The following is a 25,966-nucleotide window of genomic DNA, read 5'->3' as shown; positions in this document are numbered from 1 at the left end:
GTCCTCAAGTGGTTAAACTTGCGCAAGGTTTTACAAAAAAAATATATTGTAATTCAAAGCTTGCCAGCAAATGGCAGTTGAATCCAATGTCCCCCTCTTTACCCCAACAGCAGTATCTGCTCCTTCATCCCTCCCTCCTTCATAGGCACAGACTCCTAGTGTCTGTACAGTATTGGGGTCCTGCAGCGTCAATCCTGGCAGGTGACACAAATTGAGCGAAAACTGTTCTTCTATAAACACCTTAAAGTGTACCTGAAGCAACAAATGACATGATGAGATGAGTGTATGTACAGTGCAAAACATTAATAACCAGGCTGTTTTACTTGTTTATTTTGCTGCCTGAAAGTTAATTTCTAGGCATGGAAGTGGCAGCTTCTGTCTACCTTGTTGGGAATATAGTAAACATCGCTGATTAGCAAATTACTGCCATAAAAGTTTTCCTGGCAAAATACAACTTTTGGGGGCAGAAGATAAAATGAACTATTGACCTTTTTCTAACTCAGGGACACTTATTAGGCTGGCACTGAGCAGAGGTATCAAAACATTCAATCTAGTTTGTACATGTTTAAATATAAAATAAAACTGGGATATCTAAACAAGTAATTTTTAGGCCTATGGGCATACATACAATTGTTTCTCATCAGCTTATTTTCACCTTGGGTTCACTTTAAAGAATTGTAAATGTACCCACCTGTTTGCTGACTCTCCCAAGGAAAAACAATCTTTATGAAACTATCTCAATAAATGTTCAGTATTTAAGATGCCTGTATTACACAGACATATATACTGTGCATGTTCTCATGTACCTAGGTTACTGCTCTGAAGCTCTGTATAGCTCTCAGTACTAAGATGGGAGTGATTACTTCAAGCTGTGTGTACACATACTCAGCATTTCGGCATTTGTGAATGTTTAGGATTTACAAATTTTGGATGGAAACTTAGGAGAAGGGAGAAACCGCTAGTAGAATATCGGTAAAATGACCAATATTCTGCTATTGGGTGCTGGTTAATACCAATAGTAGAATACTGGTAATTTTACCAATATTTTCCCATCCTCTCGCACTAACCTTTCCCCCAACTGCTCCTAACACTAACCTACCCCTATTTACGTCTAACATTAATTTTTAGTAATGGTTTGGGGTTCGGCTACATGGGCAAGGAGAAAAAAAAAATTATACTCTACCCAGATTGTCCGCAATTGGGCCTGGAAAATCGTGATGTGGAGCGCACATGTGCTTTCTATAGGGAGGAGGGATCTGCAAAAATAGGCACTCCGCCTGTGGAAATTTGGGCACTGCCTGGTTGGGGATGGAGGAAGCCCCAGGTATGTATAATTTTTTTTCTCCTGCCCCATCTCAGGTTTATTATTTATTGCATTTATAAAGCGGCAACATATTACGCAGCACTGGACAATAAAGATATACAATGATGCAAAGGATGACAAACGTAACAAAGTTATAACAACATAGAACAAAGTTATACAAGGCAAATGGTACAAGATATATGATCATGCATCTTGTGCTGGTTAGGTAGGCCCAGTAATACCAATACAGGCTGTCATAGGTAAGGAGCAAACAATCATGTAGACTACACTAGGGAAGGGAGGACCCTGCCAGAGGCTTACAATCTAAGGGTGTGTGGAAACACGAGGTAGGGCTGTGTAATAAATATTCAGTATAGAGTTACTGTGTGGTATGGGGTGAGTAGGCCATCTTAAAGAGGTGGGTTTTAAGGGCTTGCTTAAATGTGAAGGAGGAAGCAAGTCTGATGGGCAGTGGAAGGGAGTTCCAGAGGATGGGGGCAGCTCTTGAGAAATCCTGCAGGCGCACATGGGAGTGGGAAATGCATGGGGTGGTGAGGCGAAGGTCGTTGGAGGACCAGAGGGGATGACCTGCTGTATACATGTGAACAAGCTCCGTGATGTAGGTAGAGCAGGTTTTGGACAGATTTATACGCCAGGCATAGAATCTTGAAACTTACCCTAAATCGAATAGGGAGCCAGTGTAGGGATTTACAGAGGGGAAATGTGGATGCGGAGCAGTGTTAAGAAAGGATGAGTCTTGAAGCCACGTGCATAACTGATTGAAGGGGGGGAGCAATGCGTTTCAAGGGAAGGCCAGACAAGAGGGAGATACAGTAATCAAGGCCGGGAGATGAGTGCATGGATGAGCAGCTTGGTCTTGTCCAGGGTTAAAGGGAATGTCCAAGCAAAATAAAAAAAATGAGTTTCACTTACCTGGGGCTTCTACCAGCCCCCTGCAGCCATCCTGTGCCCTTGTAGTCACTCACTGCTGCTTCAGTCCCCCGCTGGCAAATTTTTACGCATTGAACCAGTAATGCGTAAAAATGTATGTGTTAATGTTCCTGCACTAGCGGGAATGCGTAAAAATGTACGCAATGCGTCCCTCCGACCTCCGAGGTCGGCAAGCTGCCAGCGGGGGACTGGAGCAGCAGTGAGTGACTACGAGGGCACAGGATGGCTGCATGGGGCTGGTAGAAGCCCCAGGTAAGTGAAACTCATTTTTTTTATTTTGCTTGAACCTTCCCTTTAAGAGGGGGTGGGTTTTGGAAATATTGGAGCCAAGTTTTAACAACAAGCGTGTCTTTCCTTAGCATTACGGTTAAATAAATGTATTGAGTTGTTAAAATCAAAACAGTAATTCGCCTTTTTTTTTTTTAATCAAAAGTATTCTCACTTGTAACTATAAAGAAGCTATTTATGATTTGAATTTCCATTTCTTCACAGCATTTTAAAGCTTTATCTGAAGAAAATAAAGAGAGAATTTCATTTGGCAGCGAAACTACACCAAACAAGGATACAGAGTTCAGCAGCTATACTTAAAAGGAATGAACCTTTTATCTCTGAACAAACTTTTGTTTTCGGCAATCAATCATTGTATGGGAAATGGATGCATGTTGCAGAAATCTGCAGCGTGGAATCCATATTATTTTTCTGCATCGCACTGCAATGGCAAATTCACATTCAATGGAAAGGACTCCATTATTCAATGCGAATATTCACATTGAGAATTTGCATTTAGTAGAAATAGGTGCTTAGAAATGTATTTAGGTATCAGCGGCGTGTATATTTATGCTGGTGTATGCAATCTAGGTAGAAGCACCTGTTTTGACTGCAGGATTCCTGCTTTCACTTTCTGATTTGCACTACAAAACAAGCAGTAATCAAAATGGTTGTCAAAAAGTGGCACTTATTATTCTTTCCTATGTTTTTCTATTAAACAGTTTCCATTGCTTCTGCGTAGTAATGCAATTTAACAAAGAGATGGAAGTCAAGTGTGCATAACTGTAACAAACCAACACAAAAAAGTACTTACCGTTACCTTGTATGCAATACACTGTATTTTCTGCCATGTAAGACACTCCAGAATATAAGGCACACCTAGATTTAGGGCTGGGTAAACTTTATGACCTGGGCTGTATTCCTTGAATTCCAAACCCCCCTCCCCCCTTGCAGAGTTGCAAGTGGGCAGTGGGGGGGTTAAAATTCACCTTGATTGCCAATTTCTATGTCTCATCACGTCGGGATGTGCCAGTATATTACACTCTGGCACATCATGTGATGGAGGATGATAAGATACTAAACTTGATACATCCATATTCCAGGAGTGTCTTTAAGGGACTCCGAGGAGTAAAAAAAAAATATAGGAAATTAATACTTACCTGGGGCTTTCTCCAGTCCACCGTAGGTTGGAAAGTCCCACGGCGTCCTCCTGGCTCTTCCCCCGCTTCTGCTGCCGAATACATCCCCGGCGACACCCGGGCCAGGTGTCAGGCTCCCACTTCATTATCAGTGACGCTGCTAGTCATCACGGCCAGAGTGATGACGCGCAGCGTCACCAATAAGGAAGTGAGAGCCCGACACCCGGCCTTGGTGTCACCAGGGCTGTATTCAGCAGTGGGACCGGGGAAAGAGCCAGGGGACCTCCTGACCTACAGTGGGCTGGAGAAAGCCCCAGGTAATTACCAATTTCCTTTTATTTTACTCCTCAGAGTCCCTTTAACGTTGTCACCCACTTAGTATCCTCTGCTTCCCCCCCATGTCTAGTAAGCAGTGTCAGGAGCTATTCTTACCTAATCCATAGCTTCCTCAGCAAGCACAGACCTCTTCTGTTCTGCACAGCTCCCCCAGTGATGGCTTCTGCTGATGATGCAATCAGCAGAAGCCAACACTAGAGGAGCAGTGTAGAAGAGAAGAGGTCTGAAATCGCTGTGGGAGCCATGGATTATGCAAGACGCAGTCCTGGCACTGCATATTATACATGGGGCATAGGAGACATGGTGGAGGGAGCAGAAATAAGCAGGGGGCTCAGGTGGGCAATTGTAAGTCTGGGATTCCCTGTATTCGGCATGTAAAGATGCAGGGGACTTTTTTTCCCCATTTTTGGGGGAGAAAAAGCATCTTTTGTTGGCAGAAAAGACGGCAGGTGCCATTTTTATAGTAGTGTAAGAAATGGTCAAAGCTGAATACATATCATCACACCTCATTAAACAGTGCTCACTTTAGAATGGGCTCTTCACTTTGGCACAGTTGCTACATCCAACAACTAGGGATGATCAATGAGATGCAAAACTATACACTTTTATGCAAATATATGCAGCTTGAAAATTATGTTGCAGAATTGCTCTTTAAGGTCTTGTAAACACTTTTAGCAATTGAGTTGAACTGTAAGCTTTCAATAGTCTGTAATGCTTCCAAAAGAAAATGTAAATGTATTAGGAAGCATACATGGAAAATAGACTTTATCCTAAATGAAAAGCACTTTTTATAGTTGAAGAAAATAAAAGCATCTAAGTAGTATTCTAGGCTTTGAATGCAATGCACATTTTTCCATGTGGATGCAGGATATTGCATGCAAATATATGCAGCATAAAAATGGACCAATCAAATTCTAGCTTTGCCAGGATTTGATTGGTCCATTTTCAAGCTGCATACATTTGCATAACCTTGCATCAATGCAGAACAATTTTCATTTCATTAACTATCCCTTGTTGTAAGTGCTGCTGGAAGGAATTTTCATTTGGCGAGGTGGTGTTTGTTGAAATGGCATGAAAGTAAAGAGGTTTAAGGTAAAGACCAATGAGCAGACATATTGGGGAGAGGAGTAGAGGGGAAGAGCAAATACCCCCATCTTGTTGTCAACCCCAATGGCTTTAATTCACAAATCCTTAGCAACCATTCACATTAATCACAAAACAGTAGCGCTTATCACTACCTTTTTGCACAGGTGATTGTACTGCAATTCGTGTGGTAAAATAGTGCTCATACTTCCGCAATCCAGAACTGTGGCAAAATGCTGCATGTATTGCGATTGGCGCTAATCGCGGCAATGAGATAACTGCCATAGGGTTAAAATAGCACTAGCACTTTAAAAAGCGCTAGCGGTTCGGCGATTAGTGGGAATCGCCATGAGAACGGGCCCTGATGGCATTTGGTAAAGCAGAAAAAAAGCCGATTTTACTGAACATCTTGTAAAATGTCAATTCAGTAAGGCTATTACCACATATAAAATCACCAACTAGTGCAGTAAATACCTCAAATGTAAATTCATAAAGATTAAAGCATGTGGTAGAACAAGTAAGCTATTTGGTATTTTACCTCCAGCCTGGAGCTGTTGGTAGTTAACAAAAAGCCATTTGGTAAAATGGAAAGGCAAAGGAATCAGCCAATAGGAGGATACAGATTGTCCAACTACTCACCCCATTGGTGCCAGATGTACTGCAGGTAGGACATTAGAAAATAAAAACGTGATGCAGGAGCAGTGTTTCCCCCATAGACGTGAACAAGGAAAGACTGATACAGAGAATAATCAGAGGGACTAGAGGTGGCATGCAAATCTAAAGGAATGCAGGTGATGCCTTTGCCCTAGAACACTTACAGGGTAAAATATGCAACTTACAAAAGGAACGGCTCAGGTTTTAGGCAAACCACTTGTATCAGAAGAATCATCACAACTCAGGCCAGAAGTGGGAGAACATCACCGTACAAGAACACAGATTGCTGCAAATACCTACGCTGCAAAAGGAAAAAAAAAGCGGCTCTGTGGTGCAGTAACATAAGATTAAATCCAAGACGCAACATCAATCAATACGCTTACTAGAAGTGTGGGAGGCCGCCTGCGTCAACTCCTGCTTCCCAAAATCTGGCAAGGTCCTGGGAGAGCTGAAAGAACTCCGGCAGGAGATGTGAGGGACGCTGTCTCTACATGTGGGTGTAGAGGCAGCGTCCCTCACATCTCCTACTGCAGACGCCGGAGTTCTTTCAGCGCTCCCAGGTCCTGGCCAGATTTTGGGAAGCAGGAGTTGATGCAGGCCGCCTCCCACACGGGAGTGTGCGTATAGATTGTTGTTGCGTCTTGGATTAAATCTTATGTTACTGCACCCTAGAGCAGTTTTTTTTTTTCTTTCCTTTCACATGTTTGCAATACACCTAGAGCCACCTAGTGGAAAAGCAGCATCATAGTGCATAGAACAAGTGACAATCCAAGAAAATACACTTATATCCACCAAACCGTCAGTATCAGCACTGCAAGATATACCTTATCCCTATTCTACAGCTGATTAGACTTCTACTTTTTAGGGAACAGGTCTTAACCTCCTGGGCGATAATCACGAGCTGAGCTCGGGGTATGTCGCGCAGGAGGATTTCTCAGGCCCTGGTGGGCCGATTTGCATAATTTTTTTTTTGTTACACGCAGCTAGCACTTTACGAGCTGCGTGTAACTTACGGTCACCGCCGATGTGCCGCGCAGACCCCCCAGACCCCAATCAGTGCCATGCAGCGCTGAGGGGTGGATCGGGACTCCCTCTGACGTCACGACGTCATCCCGCCCCGTCGCCATGGCGACCGGGGAAGCCCAGCAGGAAATCCCGTTCTGAACGGGATTTCCTGCTTACTCTGATCGCCGGGTGATGTAATTGTATCGCCCAGAGGGTTAATGAATGAAATCCAGGTTTTCTTGGTAAATGAATGCATTAGTGAAAATCTTAGTTAATTCAGAAAAGTCTAAAATACTGAATGCAGTATTTTATTAAAGCGGTATAAAACCCTGACATAATATTCAATAAAAACATGTTTCCTATTTTTTATATGCCATACGGTTATCATATTTGCTTTTGTGCATGAGTATTTTAGAAATTATACATTCCCAAAGTACACTTTTTTTGCCCGGGAGCTGACTTTACATTTTATTTATAACTGTTTTATTCATGTTCTAACGTAAGCAGAAATGCTTTCTGATTGTCTGACTTTGTTCAGCAGAGCCTGCAGTGTCAGAGAAGTGTTTATTTACATTCCTTACTTGATACCATTAAATACAAGGTAACATCTATTGTTCGGATGGGTCCAGCTTTGCTGGCAGAGAACTTTGAAGTCTTCTGTGTAACCCTTTGAATGCTGTTCTAGTAAAAAAAAAAAAAAAAAAAAAAAAAAAAATGCGGGTTGTATATAAAACATATGCTCCAATAGATTTACAGCGAAGAAGAAATGCTGGGTTTCATTCCGCTTTAACCTATTATTTTTTTAGCAAACAGGTCTTAGGCCTGGTGCACATCAGAAGAGTTTTTCTGAGCGTTTTGAGTTTTTAAATCTGCTGCTAATGTTATCCTATGTCTCTGTGCACACTGGAGCAATGAGGTTTTGTAAAAAAAAAAACCATAGCATTACATTGGGAAGAGCTTTTAGAGGTTTCAAAAGCTCTTATTAATGTAATGCTATGGGTTTTTTTTACAAAACCTCATTGCTCCAGTGTGCACAGACACATAGGATAACATTAGCAGCAGATTTAAAAACTCAAAACGCTCAAAACTTCTCTGGTGTGCCCCAGGCCTTACTGAATTGAAGCCAAAGTGAACAATACCTTTAGCTGGTACAAATTAGATGTATTTTAAATGTTAAAATATTTTTTGTGATAGCGGTTCTGTAAGTGTCTTACATGCCATGCAGATGTTCAGCAACACAAATTCTCTACTTTGCAAGCTCAGAATAGACACGCAAGACTATTTTAGGCTAAACCAGATACAGTTATACACGACACAGGCACAGTTTAAATACATTTTAATTTTTTTTGTTTCAGATGTGATGTTTACAGTGGTGAGGGTTGCAATCCTATGTGCTTGATAGGGGAGGCCCCACTAGGACTAGTCTAAGAATTCCTTGCCTACACTATATTATGCACATTATATTTCCATAGTTAGACCAGTCACTGAATTATTTCACTTTTCCAAATGACTGAAATCTTAAGTTAAACCACAGAATGTACCAGCATTTTCATAGAACCTAATAAGGCAAAAAGTATTTTACAATGTTCACAGTTTAAAATAAAATTAAAAACACGCAAATTGCTTCAAACATCTATAAGAACAATAATACATTTACAAAATGGAATAGCTTATTGTTTACAAAACCTGCCCTTCAATCCTACCAGCAGTGCATGTTACCTAGTACAATCATCAGAGATGAATGGGGTGGAGTCACAAGTCAGTCATCCATAGTGTTTCAAGCAGAACTGACATGTAGTAGTAATAACCCTGCCAGGGGAACAATTAGCCATTATTGAATGGCTGCATGTAAACCAGTAAAAAGGAACACTTTATATAATGCAATTGTTTTATTTGGAGTACAAATTAAATTGTGTCTTTATCACATTGGCTGTGTTTGACCTTCTGGGGAGGTAAGTCCACCCTTACCCCCTTGATTTTACTGTTTTTAAATAGTTTCATGTTTTTTATTCTGCTGGCGCGGCTGTATCCATTGCACTTCATATAATGTGTAAAGGCAAGCCATGTCATCTATGGAAAATGCTACATCGGTCTCTTGACCTTAGCAAGGCCTGCTGGGAGTGACTCCACAATATGTTTAAAGGACTACTCCAGTGAAAAAAAGTTAGCAGTTACAATCTGACAGGTTTTAGACTAGTCCATCTCCTCAAGGGGGGGGGGATTATCAGGGTTTTCTTTGTTTTGTAAAGCATTTCCTGAACGGCAGCTGGTAAGTCTAACTAACAATAATGTGCAAGTGGGTAGGGAGTTATGTTCAGGAAATGCTTTAGAAAACAAAGCAAGCCCTGAAATCCCCCATGAAGAGATGGACTAGTCCAAAACATGTAGGTTCTGTCAGATTTTAACTTTTTTTTTGTGCTGGGGTGGTCCTTTAAGCTAAGAAGGAAGGCAAGCAAATTTGGAGGGGAAATCCCTTTCACGTTTGGAGTCAGAGATCACTGAGGCATCTGGAAGAAGGGAAAATAAAGGTAAAAGGGGTGATGAGTGAAGCTGGAGTTCTGACTGAATCTCATTAAGCCTTAAACTGCCAGGGACATCTGTAGGTTTTCGGTGTTTGAACGTCCAATCGCCACAGACATCTAAAGGCATTTTAGTACGAAATTACTGCCATGTGCAGTAGACGTCTATAAGCATTTTTATGTCCCCGTATATTATTATCTGCTTTACTTGAAATATGCTTATTATTCAGTTGTTACAGAATTATACAAATGTTACTGCAAATCTATGCAGCTTGAAAATAGACCAATGAAATTCTTTCACTGCAAGATTTGATTAGTCCATTGTATAATAGATTGATAATTAGCATAGTTTTGCATCATAATAATTACTATAATATTCAATAGTCTCAAATATTTTTGCACCCAAATTACAATCCTGTTGACTAATGTGGATTGGAGTACATGTAGATTTTTAGCAAGACATTTAATAAACACAATTCAAAAGGTAGCTGGCACTGTTCTGTAGCTTTTCTAACAAAAAAAAACAGCTGCCACCCTAAGGCTTCAGTGTTGTGTTGCAGTGTGACTAAATCCCCCATTTACATCTTAATGCAGAAAGTCACATTGCAATACAAGTCTATGGGACGTTCAGAGTGCATACAGTGTGTTGAGATCAAAGTGCAGTATGCCAGTGCAGTTTTTACCGCATACAGTATGCATCAGAGGCAGTGAAGCATACATTACATTGACTGTATGATTCAAGGCATGCAACCTAAAGGTCGGTGCCACTTTTTCATTTCTGTTTTTACAGGGAACTCAACACAGCTTCCACTATGACTGTAGCCTTAGGGTTAAAAATAAAATAAGATGTTTGCCTGATTACTCAACTATACCTTGAAGAATGTTACACATTTTACAAAATCTGCCAGGGTATGGAAACCTATGAGCACCACAAACGATGCACTTTGCTTTACTACTATTACCTCTCTACATTTTTATAGATTTAAATAGTGCCAACATATTCTGTGGCTCTCATAAAAGTACAGATGACACAAGCAATGGTAATGCAGATAAATCACAGTCATACAAAAACACCTTGTAGGACATACATAGCAGAAAGGCAAGATGACAGCAGTACCCCGACACATCTGGAGGGGTGGATCTCCCTACAAGAGCTTACAGTCTCATCTACCTTTCATGCTAGTTTTTCAGAGGTCCGCTTCAGTTGGCCTGTAGGAATTTGACAGGTTTGAGAATAAATAAGTGAATGAAGTTTTTCAAATGATAATTTGTGGTGAAATGCCACAGCTGCTCTAGCATTTCACTGTCCAGTAAGCAACCAGGAGTCGTTTATAAATGAAAAATATTGGACCAAGTAAGACAGGGTAATCACAGCAACATCGTCCTCACTGGAGTTATCTTCAGGGCTTCTATAACAAAATAGTGCAATTTGTTTCACCCTCAGACAACAGATTTCACAGCATCTCTCATTCCTGGGATCTTCTAAGACAGCTTGGACAAGACAGTGGTTCTCATTTCAGGTTCTTCTCAGACTTGTTCAAAGAAAAAGAATACTCAAAAGAACGGTTTCTACAATGCTGTACATTGTAAGTGGCAAGATAACTAAAGGTTTTGTCATGCAAAAGGTAGATTTTCCCAAATCGACCAGACTCTTCAAGATTACAAAAGCTGAAAAAAAGAAAAAAACAATCTTAATCTTGCAAAAACATTGTTTAAGAAAAAAGTGTAATTGTATGGTTGTAGAAGACAAGATTACAAATGAGCAAAAATCAGTAACCCTTCGCACACTCACATGCAAATGTTCAAACAAATGCATTCTCAGATTAACTCATCCAGGCACCACTGTTATCCATGCAGCTAAGTTAAAAGCCGGGGTCTTAGTTCACAGAAGAATGCATTCTTTTGCCTAGTCACCTACACTGCGCAGAACTACCCAGGTAAACGTAGGTGTCCTAACTCTAGCCCTGTAACATGCATAGTGCAGACATGCAAACATTCATAGCATCGAAGCCATCAAGGGATTAGGAGCACACATCCCGACGTCCTCTCCTGGGACAGATAGTGCATCTTACCAATCGCACATACACCAGCATAAGCTGTGTGCATGCCGACAAAAACACAAACGGGAAGGAGGGAGTGCACTGAATTAAAACCGTGGCCACAGGGGGTCAGTAACAAGAAAGCAAAGACATATATCCAGGCGCATCGCCTCTAGTTAGGACATTAAATAAGTTATTAAGGAAACGGTGAACTAAGACCCTGGCTTTTAACTTAGCTGTAGGGATAACAGTGGTATCTGGATGAGTGAATCTGTGAATGCATTTGTTTCAACATTTGCTTTATGACTTCGTCATAATGCCTTACAAAGATGAAAAAATAATCACTGTGTTCCATGTATTTATTATGGCTTGTATGAATGATTAGTAAAGTGACATATTTAGTAGCCTCTTCTTGATAATGGGCATTTCATTCAGATAAAAGGTTACCTATAGTGGAAACTAATGGTATGTACACACTTGAAAGATTAATGAAAGGTATCGGACCAATTTTACCCCCTTCCATGTAGTATGAGAGCCATACTCTACGCAGTCTATTCTATTGAGCTGAACTCCCCATCAGATAAAAATATTTGCAAGATCCTGCATGTTTTCTTGGCTGCTACCTGTGGCTATATTACTTACCAATATGTGTACTCTGTGATTTATATAAGATGTCTTTATTATTTTAGCACTTTGCACTCTTGCACTTTATATAGTAATCACTCCTGACGAAGTTTCTATTTTTATGAAACGAAACATGTAGGGTATTGGTGTGGGGTTTATAATAGTCATACAATAGGAGATTGGTAGGATTGTCTTCACGATGAGTAACCATATATCCACCGACCCTATTGGTTCACTTTGTCCTTATAGGTAGTAATGTGTCCGTAGCTCTTTTAAATATCCTATTAAAAGTTAAATTTTAACCCTTTTTTCTCTCTCTATAAGGCTAATTTTTTGTGTGTAAATTGGTAATAATCAGGTATGTTCTCATAAGATCCTGCATACAAAGATGCTGTACACATTCAAAAGATCAGTGTCTGCAAAAGATCTGTTCCTGCAAAATGCATTCATAGTCTATGATATCTGCAGATCCTCATACACACCTTGTTTGACATTCATCTACAGATCAGATCCACCAGGATGGATCTTCAGATCTGAAGATGATTGTCGGATATGCATATGAATGTCTGTTAAACAAGGTGTGTATGAGGATCTGCAGATATCAGACTATGAATGCATTTTGCAGGAACAGACCTTTTGTAGGAACAGATCTTTTGCAGATACTGATCTTTTGAATGTGTACAGCATCTTTGTGTGTAGTATCTTGCAAAGAATTTTATCTGATGAGTTTAGCTCAATAGAATAGACTGTGTAGAGTGCGCTCTCATACTACATGGAAGGTGGTAAAATTGGTCTAAGATCTTTCATTAATCTTTCAAGTGTGTACACCATTAAAGGGAACCCAAAGCGAGAGAGAGGTTGCCATATTTATTTCCTTTTAAACAATGCATATTGCCTGGCTATCCTGCTGATCCTCTGTCGTTAAAGAGAGCCCGATGTGGGCTCATAAAAAAAAAAAAGCTATCTTTATCCGGAGGGCTGAGCAGATCAGGTACCCACAAAAACTGCTGCTCCTGTGGGCCGCACTGGCCCACATTCATGACCTATAAGTCACATCGCTGGAATGAGATTGATTCTCTCATCCAGCGTGCAGGGGGCGTGGCCAGGGTGAGAGCTGCCAGATGTCAGCTCTGGAAATCCTGTAGGAATGCCCCAGGCGGGCGTTTTGAACAGGGAAACCTTCTCCCTGTGTTTACCTCTGAGATGGCGACAAATGTCGCCAATCTCAGGGGGCTATACTGCGGTGGTGGGGTGACAGAGTGGTGGTGTGGGGACACAAAGGCACTTCATGAGGCAGAGAACATGCCTCTGTATCCCATCTGCCCACCTCGGGTTCTCTTTAAGTTTTAGCCATAGAACCTGAACAAGCATGCAGATCAGGTGCCCTGACTGAAGTCAGACTGCATTAGCTGCTTGCTTGTTTCTGGTGTACTATTCAGACACCATTTCAGCCAAAGAGATCAGCAGTATAGCCAGGCAACTGGTCTTGCTTAAAATAAATACATATGGAAGCCTCCTTTAATAAGTGGCATCAGATGAACACTTGGCACACTTGGAGAAATCTGAGGGCTCAATTTGCAGTATTAATTCCAAGTCCCTCATGCACAAAGAGATGCAGTGATACAAGCAAAACACAAAAATTGAAGTTGAAAAGGTGTTAAAAGTCTAATTTCTTTTATGAATTTGTTATCCAGAACGCCTATGGTACAAGAATTAGATATATCCCCGCCTACTCAGGAAATATTTTAATTATATCCCTATAAAAAAAAAAAAAAAAAAAAATAAGGTATAGTTTTACTTCCTCTCAGTTTTCCAGATTACCCAGCAAGTTAATGGTGAACCGCTGCTGGATAATCTGTAACTCTGGGTGTTTCAAGTCCTACCATAAGAGCCACATTAATCCATGCCATGCACTGATGAGGACCAACCAGTGTGTTTAGGCTTTCAGGGACAACAAAGGGATAATATATAATTTGCATATTCAGCAGTGATGCATTGTGGGACACCTCATATGTTCACTCCAATCTGAATATTCACAAATACCTTCTCTTTTAATAAGGCAAATATCTGCTTTTCTGTTTATATTTCCTGCACAAACAGGGGCATATGAAATGCTTTCCTAGAGGTAGCCAGGTTTGTAGTTATTGGTACGTTGTGAAGTTGGAAACCCGGTCAGATTTGTTTTATTATTGTCATCCAAAATCCCAATGCAAGGCAAACAGAGGCACCAAACGAATACAAATAGATAAAACTTTTAAAAAATATGGGATATGGGAGGCAGTGGTGGACTTACCTCCTCCAAGCAGACATGAAAACTGGCTGAGGCTGAACTCTGACAAAACAGAGGTGTTGGTGGTAGGTGGTCCACACATGATGGATAAAGTTCAAAACGCTTACCACCTCAAACTAGCAATTGGGGGAGAAACTGTACAGTATAAAGACTCTGTGGGACACCTTGGGGTGATCCTGATTGAAAATCTAAAACTCAGACAGCAGGTATCAGCTGTCGTCAAGTCTTCAATCTAAGAAATATAGCGAGAATCAAACACCTTATCCCAGCTGAAGGTAGGTACCTGCCCTGGTTCATGCATTTGTATCCTCCCGCCTAGACTACTGCAACGCCCTGTTCATCGGATCTACAGATAAGGCTCTGCACCCCTTACAGCTAGTACAGAATGCTGCAGCCAGACTCCTAGCCAATGCCCCCCGCAGCTCACACATCACCCCAGTACTGCAAACTCTTCACTGGTTGCCAGTAAAATGGAGAATCAATTTAAGATCTGCCTGCTGACATTCAAGGCTCTAAACCAAATGGGACCCAAATACATAGCGGATCTATTGGAACTTTATGCCCCTCCACGCACCCTCCGCTCTGCCAACAAGGTGAAGCTGGTTATTCCCAGGATACACAACATTTGGTGCTCGGGCCTTTTCCTATGCAGCCCCTTCTCTATGGAACTCCCTTCCACAATCAGTATGAGAAGCTCCTTCTCTAGACAGCTTTAAAAAGAGGCTAAAAACTCACCTCTTTTCCCTAGCCTTTGAGACTGCATAATGCCGGGTCACAGCGCTTTGAGTCCCCAGGGAGAAAAGCGCTATAAAATATTATTGTTATGAAAACATATTAACGTTTAAAACATTGAAAATGTATTGATAAACTCCAAGGTTCTTTGCAACTGCTTCATAAGGCAATGGGGTAGGAGTAAATGGCAAATGCAGGTCTTAGTCTGGGAAAAACGCCTCTGATGTGATGACGGAGGAATCAGACACATGGTAACCTGGACACTGCAATCTCACCAATGCTAACTGGGGAGATTGTGGAAGGGTGTTTTCTGAAGTCCACAATCAGTTCAACAGGAGCTGCCTTTGGCGTGGATGCCGGGACCCTAAGCTGCGTGGATTGATGTTAGAATCTTCAGTAAAACTCATTGAGCTCCTCGGCCAGTTGGATGCTAGGAGACGCATGGGGGGGTTGTCTTGAAGTTAGAGGCTGCCCTAGGACCTTCCATACCTCTCTTTGGTTGTTGAACTGCAGTCCCAACTTGTTAGAGTAGGCCCTCTTTGCGGCTCTCAGTTCAGGTGGTTCTTGGCTTTCCTGAACTCTTCTGGGGTACCAGATTTCTGCACCTCCTCCTTGAGTTTCTGGAGCCGACGGCAGCTTGCTGTTAAACCAGGGCTTACTGTTGCAGAAAACTTTAAAGGTCTTGGTTGGGATGCACAACTCTTCATAAAATCATATGTAAGAGGTGACAATCTCGGTCCATTCCTCCACCGAGGATACCGCGAGGGCTGACCAGTCAGTGTAGTCAAAGCATGCCTGGAGCTTCAGCTTTACCTTTTCCGTCCACCTTTTGACAGTGCTGTTCGCAAGCTTGGTGGTCTCAAGGTGCTATCTGTAGGTGGGGATAAGGTGGATTAGGCAGTCAGAGCTCCCTAGTACAGCTCCTTAGGCAGCCTTGTATGCATTCTTGAGGACTGTAACACTGGTCCAGGTTATTCCGGCTCCAGGTGGGGCAATTAATGTGTTGTTTATAGCAAGGCAGCTCCTGCCGCAGGTTTATACTGTTGGAAGTCTCCCTTAGTGATGATGATGATGATGATGATGATGATGATGTCGGCCTCCGGAAGGGCTGTTTCCCATTGTAAGATTGTGTCGCTAAGTGTTCGTAATGCAGTCTGGTTGTTAGCACTAGGGTAGATTTAAACCCTAATGAGAATGGAGGAGAATTCCCGGGGTGAGTAGTGTGACCTACCATTGATGGCTAGGAGCTCTACATCAGGAGTGCAGCTTTTGCTAAGGATGGAAGAGTTTGTGCACCAGCTTATTAAGAAAAATACACTGCGATCACTCTTTTTCCTGGAGAGTGCCTCATCACGGTCTGCTCGGAGGAGGTTGTAGCCTGGCATTTGAAGGGAGCTGTCCGGGGCATGGTCATTCAGCCAGGTCTCGGTAAAGCAGAATACCGGGGTGTTTCTGCAGGAGCAGCTGGTCCACTTTGTTTGGGAGGGACCATATGTTCGCTAGAAGGATGGCAGGGATAGGCCAGAGTAGTCTTCTCACACCTTCTTCCCCCCTGGCATAAAGAGCAAAAATTATGGTAATTTTTGTCACAATTATTTATGGACCTACCTCTATAGGTCAGACAGCACTACTTACAGTATTTATATTGTTTTGTTACACTTTAAGGCATATGTGGGCACTTTTACACCCCAAAGCAAAAATCAAGATATCAGAATAGTATGTATGTATGGACCTTTACAAGAGACTACTTTGCTCACTACTATGGTCTAGGACACAGTTACTAAACTACATACCCTTTGAGGAACTGTGCTAAACTTTAGTCTGGCAAGAATCCTTTTTACATCTTCTACTTTGGGTTTCATGTTCACACGCCCTAAAGACAGAGCTTGACTGTTAGACAGAGCCCATCTCATGCCCAGCTTGCTGATGGTCATATTTCGAAGCATTTTTTCTGTGTTTGTTGCCTTCTCTGTTGTCATAATGGCAACAATAGCATCTTTCTCCAACTCTCTGATCCCCACTGACAAAAAAAAAAAAAAAAAAAAAGTTACTAAATCAAGTTAAAAAGCATCAATATTTTTAACACAATTTTTTTCCAAGTTATTGAAAATAAGCTTTTTCAATATTCAACCAGTTATTTTCTACAATTTCTAAGAAACTCAAGTTTCAATTCCATGGAAATATAGCAGGTACACATTAAGGAAAAAAAAATAACATTTACAAACATGAAGTATGGAGGCGTACGAGAGAGAACGGCGCCGGAGACTTGGGCGCAGAACACAGCCAGTATATGGCTGATCTTGCTGCCGCACAAGTCCGGGCCGTGTTAATTACTATTCTCCCCTCCAGGCCGACATGGATAGTGGGGGAATAAAATAATTCGGCTTCCAGTAATTGCTGGAAGCCGAATTATTGTTTTAAAAGCAACTTCAGGTCCGTCTTCTGATGGCGCTGAAGTTACTCCCTGTGCCTGCGATAGCCGTAGTTCCTATTATGGCCTATGGTGGCGCCGGCTGCGCCCAAGTCTCCTGCGCTGCTGCGCCCAAGTGTCCAGCGCTGGATTTACCGTGTTCGGTATGGAGAGCTCTCGGTCTGTCTGCCCATCTCTCTGTAGTAACAAAGTTCAACATTAATCTCCATATACCAGCAGCCCTGAGAGATGTAGCCAAAATAAGCTAAAATATTTTGTGTTTGTAAAATGTCAGTTTAGTGCATGTGCGTGCACAGCAATAGAAAGCACTTTCTTTCACATGCTGTTTGAAACCTGTGCATGAGCAGTTCAGAATCGTGCACCGCCACTTGGCGCAATTTCTGGGAGGCAGGGCAGAAACAAGGACCGGAGACGGAACAGGAGGGACCCAAAGGATAACGAGCAGTGTCAAGAGACTAAGAAGGTGGTAATCTAGCCCACCATGTGCTTCATTCAGTATTTTAACCGGATTCAGGGGTACAGAAGCAGTGAAAGCCATAATACAAAAAAAAAAAAAAATTACCTCCAGAGGCAGCTATACTTGAAGTAACATTGAAGAGATCCAGAAGGACTCCAGGATAAGTTGGATACAGCAAATAGAGATGTCTTTTCAAAGGTGTTTCTGGGGTTGCATAGAATGCCTGTTTGAGATAAAAGTTGCATCAGAGAATAAGCCAAACTTCATTGTCCATAGTGTTGCTGCCTGTAATAGTACATCTGGAACACCCATTTTCCTTGAAATTTGCACGCTAGAGACTTTGCTGTGTTTTGTTGCTTGCCATTGATACAATTTTTAACAACAAAATGTCTCAATTTCTTCAGCATCTTCAGCTTACCAGTAGCGCATAGCTACGGTACATACAAATAAATCTTTTGCCATAAACTGTATATGTGCAGCTACCATATGAAAAGTTTTCTTAAACAATTGCATGACATTTTGCACAATCACATAGAACTTACCTTACGCTAGTTAACTAGCCATTTCATGTATTAACTAGTAAACTTCCACGTCAGTTAATGGAAAAAAACTAAAGCTCATTTTTATGGTCAAACAGCAATTGCAGCGTTATGTTATATATGTGTAAGCAATCACACAATTAAAAACTAAAGTTGAATAAAATGCAAATATTTATGTAAAGCTTTCCTATTGTCTAACTTAAAGGACAACTGAAGCAAGTGGGACATGTAGGCTGCCATATTTATTTGCTTTTGAGCAATACCAGTTGCTTGGCTATCCTGCTGATCCTCTGCCTCTAATACTTTAAGTAGATAATAATAGACCCTGAACAAGCATATGCAGATCAGGTGTTTCTGACATTGTCGTCAGATCTGACAATATTAGATGCATGCTCGTTTCTGGTGTGATTCAGACACTACTGCAGCCACATAGACCAGCAGTGCTGCCAGCCAACTGGTATTGTTTAAAACATAAATAAATAAAAATAAATTTGCCAGCCTCCACATTCTTCTCGCTACAGTTGTCCTTTAAAGCTCTTGGGTAGCTAAGGAGCGTTGTAGCCACTGATAAGGAGCTCTGTTAGGGCCTGTCTACACTCAGTTTTTTTTGTGTGCATTTTCTGCACAGGAAAACTACAACCAATGTTAATCAATGGGCTAGTTTACACTTGAATGCATTTTTTGTGTGTTGGTTAAAACCAGTAAGGAGTCATTGAGGAAGACTCCCCAACGCGTACGAGATATAACAGCGCTGGAGACTTGGGCGCAGGACACAGCCGGTATATGGCTGATCCTGCTGCCGCACAAGTCCGGGCCGTGTTAATTACTATTCCCCCTCCAGGCCGTCATGGATAGTGGGGGAATGAAATAATTGCTGGAAGCCGAATTATTGTTTTAAAAGCAACTTCAGCTCTGTCTTCTGACGGCGCTGAAGTTACTCCCTGTGCCTGCTATAGCCGTAGTTCCCATTACGGCCTATGGTGGTGCCGGCTGCGCCCAAGTCTCCTGCGCTGCTGGGCCCAAGTCTCCAGTGCTGGATTCAGCGTGTTCGCTCCCCAACGCTCAGGATGCTTACCAGGCTGGCTTACTGAGCACAACCTACATGGCTACAGCTCTCCTTACCTACCTAAGCACTTTGAATATGGCAGGAGGAAAGGCTAAAATATCTCACCGAGCTGTTGGCTATGGGCCCGCCTTCACCCCAGAAAAGGAAGACTGATTTTCCATCTACAGTCAGAAGTGACATAGCCTTGGCGTGTTCATTATGCCATGGCACTTCACACTCCCAAAGGGATACACTTGTGGATCCATCAATCACAGCAACCTGATAAAACAATACAAGCAACTTAATTTTTACCAAAATAACAGGAATAGGAAAATGGATCATCATGTTAGAACATTTCAGTGCAAACATAAAAAAACCAAAAAAAAAACACTGCAAGTAAACATTACAGTAGAATCTCATTAGAAACTGATATACAGTAGTAAACCTCTGAAACCTCTGGCTGTAGTAAACTATGTCCTCAGGTTCTAAATGCACCTCTATAAATATACAATGTATGACCCATTCTGATACACTAAACTTATGATATAAAAAACTACTTGGCCAGGTCCCTTGGAGTGTACTATAGAAGAGATTCTACTGTATTGTTTTTGGGAGGTCAATTTCAGGTGTGAATGTAAAGGGAACCCAAAGTGAGAGGAATATGGAGGCTGACATGTTTATTTCCTTTTAAATAATGCACATTCCCTGGCTGTCCTGCTGGTCCTCTGACTCTAATACTTTAAGCCATAGACCCTGAACATGCATGCAGATCAGAGGTCTATGAAAAATCTGACAAGATTACCTGCAATCTTGTTTCAGGTGTGCGATTTATGCTGGGTAAACAAGTTACATTTTTCCGTGCGATTTTACGACCCGGTCGTTTTTTCGGCATGATTCCACACTCTATTTCGCGCTCGATTCTCTTATCTTCATTAGTTTTACTTATATTTTTCCATTCACCGCTATGAGAAATCGAGCACGGAAACGATCGGAAGCAATATCAGACATGACGGATTTTATCTATCTGATCCATCTATCGCACGGAAAATTGTACCGTGTGTTCCCAGCATTAGAACCTACAGAACAGAAAGATCAGCAGGACTGCCAGGCAACTGGTATGGTTTAAAAGGAAATAAATATTGCAGCTTCCATAGGCCTCACACCTTGGGTTCCTTTTAAATGTCATATCTGGCACCCAAAGACTGAGTAACAGCACCAGCAGGTTTCTTCTAGCAAGCATCAGTGGAAGCATTAGAAAGTTTTTCATAGTATGATTAAATTGATTTTTATCACTAGTCTAAGCAGCTTGCAGACAGCAAAGGTGTGTACAGATCGAACTCAGACGAGGCAGGCAATAATGGCTATCCTAGCCCAAAATTAATCATTTACAGTGAAGAGACAATATACTCTGTACAGCGCTGCAGAAGATGTCAGTACTGTATAAATACTAAATACCGTATATACTCGAATATAAGCAGAGTTTTTGGGACACAAAAAGTGGCCCAAAAGTGGGGGTCTCGGCTTATATACGAGTCACTAATGCTGGGTCCCCCCAAATGTGCTGTGTGTTATGCACCTATTCATTTTTATAGTGTGCTCCCGTCATATGTCCTGCAGTATATGTACCGTAGTTGCATTTCCCCGAGAGTGAGTGTCCCCGCAGTGTTGTACAGTGGATCGTCACTTACTGCTTCCACGCTGCCATCATAAACTCAGCACCGCGGTATATGTAGTTACATTTCCCCAATTGTCCCTGCAATGGTCCCCGCAGAGTGTCCCCGCAGTGTTGCACAGAGGATTGTCACTTACTGCTTCCACGCTGCCATCATAAGCACCGCAGTATATGTAGTTACATTTCCCTGATTGTTCCTGCCGTGGTCCCCGCCGAGTGTCCCTGCACTGTTGCACAGTGGATCGTCACTTACTGCTCACACGTTGCCATCATATACCCAGCGCCGCAGTATATGTAGTTACATTTCCCTGATTGTCCCCGCCATGGTGCAGAGCGGATCATTCACTCTGCTTCACGCTGCCTGGAGACATCTTTAACTTGTCTCGTCAGTCTCCTCTCTATTAGTGTCTGGTTCATGAACGATTCCTTCATTTGAACCGGTTCTTTCCTGTGAGTCATATTACTGCAGGACGTCATAGAGAGGAGACCAACGAGAAAAGCTAAAGATGTCTCCAGGCAGCGTGAAGCAGAGTGAATGATCCGCTCTGCACCATGGCAGGGATAATCAGGGAAATGTAACTACATATACCGCGGCGCTGGGTATATGATGGCAGCGTGTGAGGCTGTGAGCAGTAAGTGACGATCCACTGTGCAACAGTGCAGGGACACTTGGGACACTCGGCGGGGACAACGACGGGGACAATCAGTTCATATGCCGTGGCGCTGGGTATATGATGGCAGCGTGGAAGCAGTAAGTGACGATCCAGTGTGCAACACTGCGGGGACACTCAGGACACTCGGGGAAATGCAACTACATATACTGCAGGACATATGATGGGAGCACACTCTGATAACTAAAAGGTTGGGAGGAGTGGGGAGGGGGGGGGGGGGGGGGGGGAAGTAAATGCATATACTGCTTTGGTAGGGGGCAGATGCCAGGGAACAGGGAAAAAGAAGTCTGCACACATTTTGGTATAGTGGGAGTACATTTTATTAGATGTTAGGAAGGGGGCCCATGGGCATACTAACTGTGTGTGTGAGGGGGGGGGGGGGGGCTTATACTCGAGTCAATCATTTTTCCCAGCTTTCTGGGGTAAAAGTTGGGTTTATACTTGAGTCGGCTTATACTCGAGTATATACGGTAATAAAAACAGCAACAATAATAAAAAAAAGTGTCCTCATCGCTAGTTTAAAGAGAACATGAAGTGAGAGTGATATGGAGGCTGCCATGTTTATTTTAAACAATGCAAGTTGCCTGGCTGTTTCGCGATCCTGTGTCTTACTACTGTTAGCCATAGACCCTGAACAAGCATGAAGATCAGGTGCTCTGACTCAAGTCTGATTGAATTACACACATGCTTGTATCAGGGTTGTGACTCAGACATATGCCAGAAAAATATCAAAAGGACAGCCAAGCAACTGGTATTGTTTAAATGAATGTGTTTACTATAAAGAGAAACCGTAACCAAGAATTGAACTACATCCCAATCAGTAGCGGATACCCCCTTTTTCATGAGAAATCTTTTCCTTTTCACAAACAGATCATCAGGGGGCTCTGTATGGCTGATATTGTGGTGAAACTCCTCCCACAGTGTGATGTCATGACCATGGTCCTGAAAGTTTCCTGTCTGAACCTCGATGCATTGTGGGAAATAACAGCTGTTTACTGCTGTTTCCAACTGCCAAAAAAGCAAGCAGCTTTTCCTTCCACTGACTTTACCAGCCAGCCGTAAAAATGTCACCATGTGATAAAGGTCAGAATGTATATCAGGTAGAGGAAAGATTTTTCAATGGGCAAATACTGACTACATCATTTATACATAATTATTGTAAAAATGAAGCACTTTTTTTATTACATTATTTTCACTGGAGTTCTTCTTTAAAATGAATGGGAACTGCATTTAAAAAAAAAAAGAGACAGATACTTACCCAAGGAGAGGGAAGGCTCTGGGTCCTATAGAGCCTTCCCGCTCCTCTCCTGGTCCCCTCGTTCCAGTACTGGCTTGCACGGTAGCAGTATTTGACTAAATTAGTCAAATACTGCTTTACCCGGCCGAAGGAGGCTTCAGAAGTCTTCAGGGAGCCCGAGTGCTCCTGAAGAAGGGCGGCCCTGTACTGCGCCTGCGCAAGCACGCTCTCATGTGTGCAGTATGGAGCCGCACGTCTTCAGGAGGTCACGGCTCCCAAAGACTTCCAAATACCCTTTCGGCGGGGGATTGGAACGCAGGGAGGGGGGGGGGGAATAGAGAGCACTGAGAGAGGAGACAGAAGGCTCTATATGACCCAGAGCCTTCCCTCTCAAGTATTTGCTTATTTATTTTTTTTTAAATGCGGTTCCCATTCACTTTAAAGATTGTGAACCCCAGAAGCCACTGTCCTGCATTGTCCCTCCTCCCCTCTCTCCATAGCAACATTAATGGCACCTGTAATGGTTAGCAACCATGGAATATGTCAGAAAAATATGGAGATCTGCTTCAAAACTATCACAGTATCCAGCAATACCCAGAGCTTACATAAGGAAATATACAAGATGCTGCCAAATTTAATCTGATTCATTATGCAGTGTGGCCCTCTTGATGTCAATAGCAGTTGTGCATATACCCATCAGTACATTATGTGTAGTACTGTATAGGAACACATACCTTTTTCATATCACTACTGCTTTCAACCTGTACCAAGAAATCCAGATACCCATCAGCGTTAAAATAGCCAGGCTGCGGCAAACTGTAAAAAGTAGTAGATGAAAATTTTAATACATCCTGCAGATTCTCAGATACAAATTCATAAAAAATCTAATCTAACAAACACTTTTCATGATGTGCTCAGCTAAAGACAACATGAAATGAGAGTTATATAGGGTGCCATTGTTGACTTCCTTTTATAGAACATGGTGTGTACAGCAGTTGCGCTAAAGCTCACAGCTCACTAAAGCTGTGTCTCTAGCACACAGTCAATTGAGACAGGATAGGCAAAGTGACTGGGCTCTGAGGAGGAGGCCCACTTCCTGCTACAGTGCAGCAAATTTGCACCTGTGAGGACTGCCCCCTTCCAGAGACTCTCCACCCACATCCCAGATTCCACCTCCACAGATGAGAAGAGAAAATTCAACATCCTACTGGGGAAAGCGGAAACAACCGTGCAGATAGCAGCCCAATAGGTCGCTACACGCCATCAACTGGAAGGAACATAATGCCCCACGGACTGTATACCCCTTATATAGCCCCCCCGATACACACCTATGGACTATATATCCCAGCCACCTATACTGTCTCTTATATCCTCCATAGTTTTATGGACTGTATACCCCAACCCCCTATACCTTTCCCTTAATCCCACAACCACCCCCTCCATAGTAATGTTTTGCTTTGGCAATGCTAAATGTATTTGGTCCTGCCAATAAAGCTTTTTTGGATTTGGATAGAACAAGAATGTAGAGCACATGTTCTGATTCTACTGGATGTTTTTTATTCCAGTTATGTGGCCACAAGATGTTGGCACCAGAGAGGAGTAGCTGGCACACAGCTGCAAGAAAGAGCAGTGCCAGAATACAACAGTGAGGTGGCAACAGTAGACAGCGGTGGTAGACAGTGAGCAGCAAGAGAAAGTGGAGGCAGGGAAGGGGTGAGGAAGAGAGCAGCTATAGACAGTGGGCAGTACAGAGAGGTGGTGGGAAAAAAAAAAAGCTATGGCATACAGTCAGCATCAAGTGCAGAGTTTACAATGAGGTCTCAGCAATACACCCGGCAGTGGCGTCACTGGGGAGGGGGATGGGTGCGGTAGGTGAAGACTGCACCAGGTGTCACATGCAGAGAGGGTGACACCAAGCTCCAAACTAATGCTGGGTACACACTGAGATTTTATGGTCGATTTACTGTCAGATCGATTATTTCCAACATGTCTGATTTGCTTTCTGATAGTTTTCCAAGCATTTTCCGATCAATTTCCGTTCACTTCAATAGGAAATCGATCGGAAAGCAAATCGGACATGTTGGAAATAATCGATCTGACAGTAAATCAACCATAAAATCTCAGTGTGTACCCAGCAGAAGGGAGAGTGAAGTAAGTTTATGTAAATCTAGACCAGGCCTGATGACCTGATGTATTTCTCCCACCTGCTCTTCTCTCTGCTGAATGCTCTGTGCTGAACTGATAATGGGCGTGATGACCGCTCTATTCAAAACCTTAGCAAAAGTGTCCCATCCAACCACTTCCGTTTCTACCCTAATAACAAGTATATCTAGCATGGCACCCCTCCCTCACCCCCCAAAACAAACATGGTCAGACCTGCTGGGAGCTGCAGAATGTGTGTAGAAGATGGTGCATGGATGTTGGCAAGTAGTTCCTGCTGCTCCCCCCAAAAAAAAAAAAAAAAAAAAAAAGTTGAGCCCCATTATCCATTAGTGGAGACTTCTGGTTGCCAGAGTTCCATATAACAGGGACTTTGCTGTAGAACCTCTCCTGTGAGCTAGCTCACCCCCCCCATTCATCAGAGTAATCAAAGGGAGCTTCTGTTCCTACTTCTGTATGTACATGATGAATACATTTACAATTTAAAGAGAACCCGAGGTGTGTTTAAAAAATGTTATCTGCATACAGAGGCTGGATCTGCCTATACAGCCCAGCCTCTGTCGCTATCCCAAACCTCACTAAAGTCCCCCTGCACTCTGCAATCCCTCATAAATCACAGCCGTGCTGTGAGGCTTTGTTTACATCTGTAGTGTCAGTCTCAGCTGTTCCCCCGCCTCCTGCATAGCTCCGGTCCCTGCCCCTGTCCCTTCCCTCCAATCAGCAGGGAGGGAAGGGATGCAGGCGGGGACTGGAGTTCTGCAGGAGGCGGGGAGAGCAGCAGACTGACACTATAGAGATAAACACAGCCAGCT

At 42.6% G+C, this 25,966-nt stretch overlaps 2 protein-coding genes across 5 annotated transcripts in view; one reads left to right on the top strand and one right to left on the bottom strand.

The window, feature by feature from the left end:
- The window catches only part of IFT46 (intraflagellar transport 46), a 29,828-nt gene extending 26,576 nt beyond the window's left edge, over positions 1–3,252 (top strand). For all 3 annotated transcript variants that reach the window (XM_068240819.1, XM_068240818.1, XM_068240817.1), the window contains exon 12: positions 2,747–3,252. In XM_068240819.1, coding sequence (XP_068096920.1) covers positions 2,747–2,842 — 96 coding nt within the window. In that variant the 3' untranslated portion in view covers positions 2,843–3,252. The remainder of the gene's footprint in view (positions 1–2,746) is intronic.
- A 4,805-nt stretch (positions 3,253–8,057) lies between these two features.
- Positions 8,058–25,966, bottom strand: part of FAM234B (family with sequence similarity 234 member B) — a 55,340-nt gene continuing 37,431 nt past the window's right edge. For both annotated transcript variants that reach the window (XM_068240815.1, XM_068240814.1), the window contains exons 9-13: positions 23,729–23,810; positions 19,541–19,693; positions 17,936–18,053; positions 16,736–16,962; positions 8,058–10,925 (exon numbers count right to left, since the gene is read on the bottom strand). In XM_068240815.1, the coding sequence (XP_068096916.1) occupies positions 10,917–10,925; positions 16,736–16,962; positions 17,936–18,053; positions 19,541–19,693; positions 23,729–23,810 (589 nt within the window). In that variant the 3' untranslated portion in view covers positions 8,058–10,916. The remainder of the gene's footprint in view (positions 10,926–16,735; positions 16,963–17,935; positions 18,054–19,540; positions 19,694–23,728; positions 23,811–25,966) is intronic.

This window comes from Hyperolius riggenbachi, chromosome 6 (assembly GCF_040937935.1).
Source record: "Hyperolius riggenbachi isolate aHypRig1 chromosome 6, aHypRig1.pri, whole genome shotgun sequence".
NCBI classification, from domain to species: Eukaryota; Metazoa; Chordata; class Amphibia; order Anura; family Hyperoliidae; genus Hyperolius; species Hyperolius riggenbachi.
Note: the sequence above shows the minus strand (reverse complement) of the source record. Positions and strands in the feature narration are given on the sequence as shown.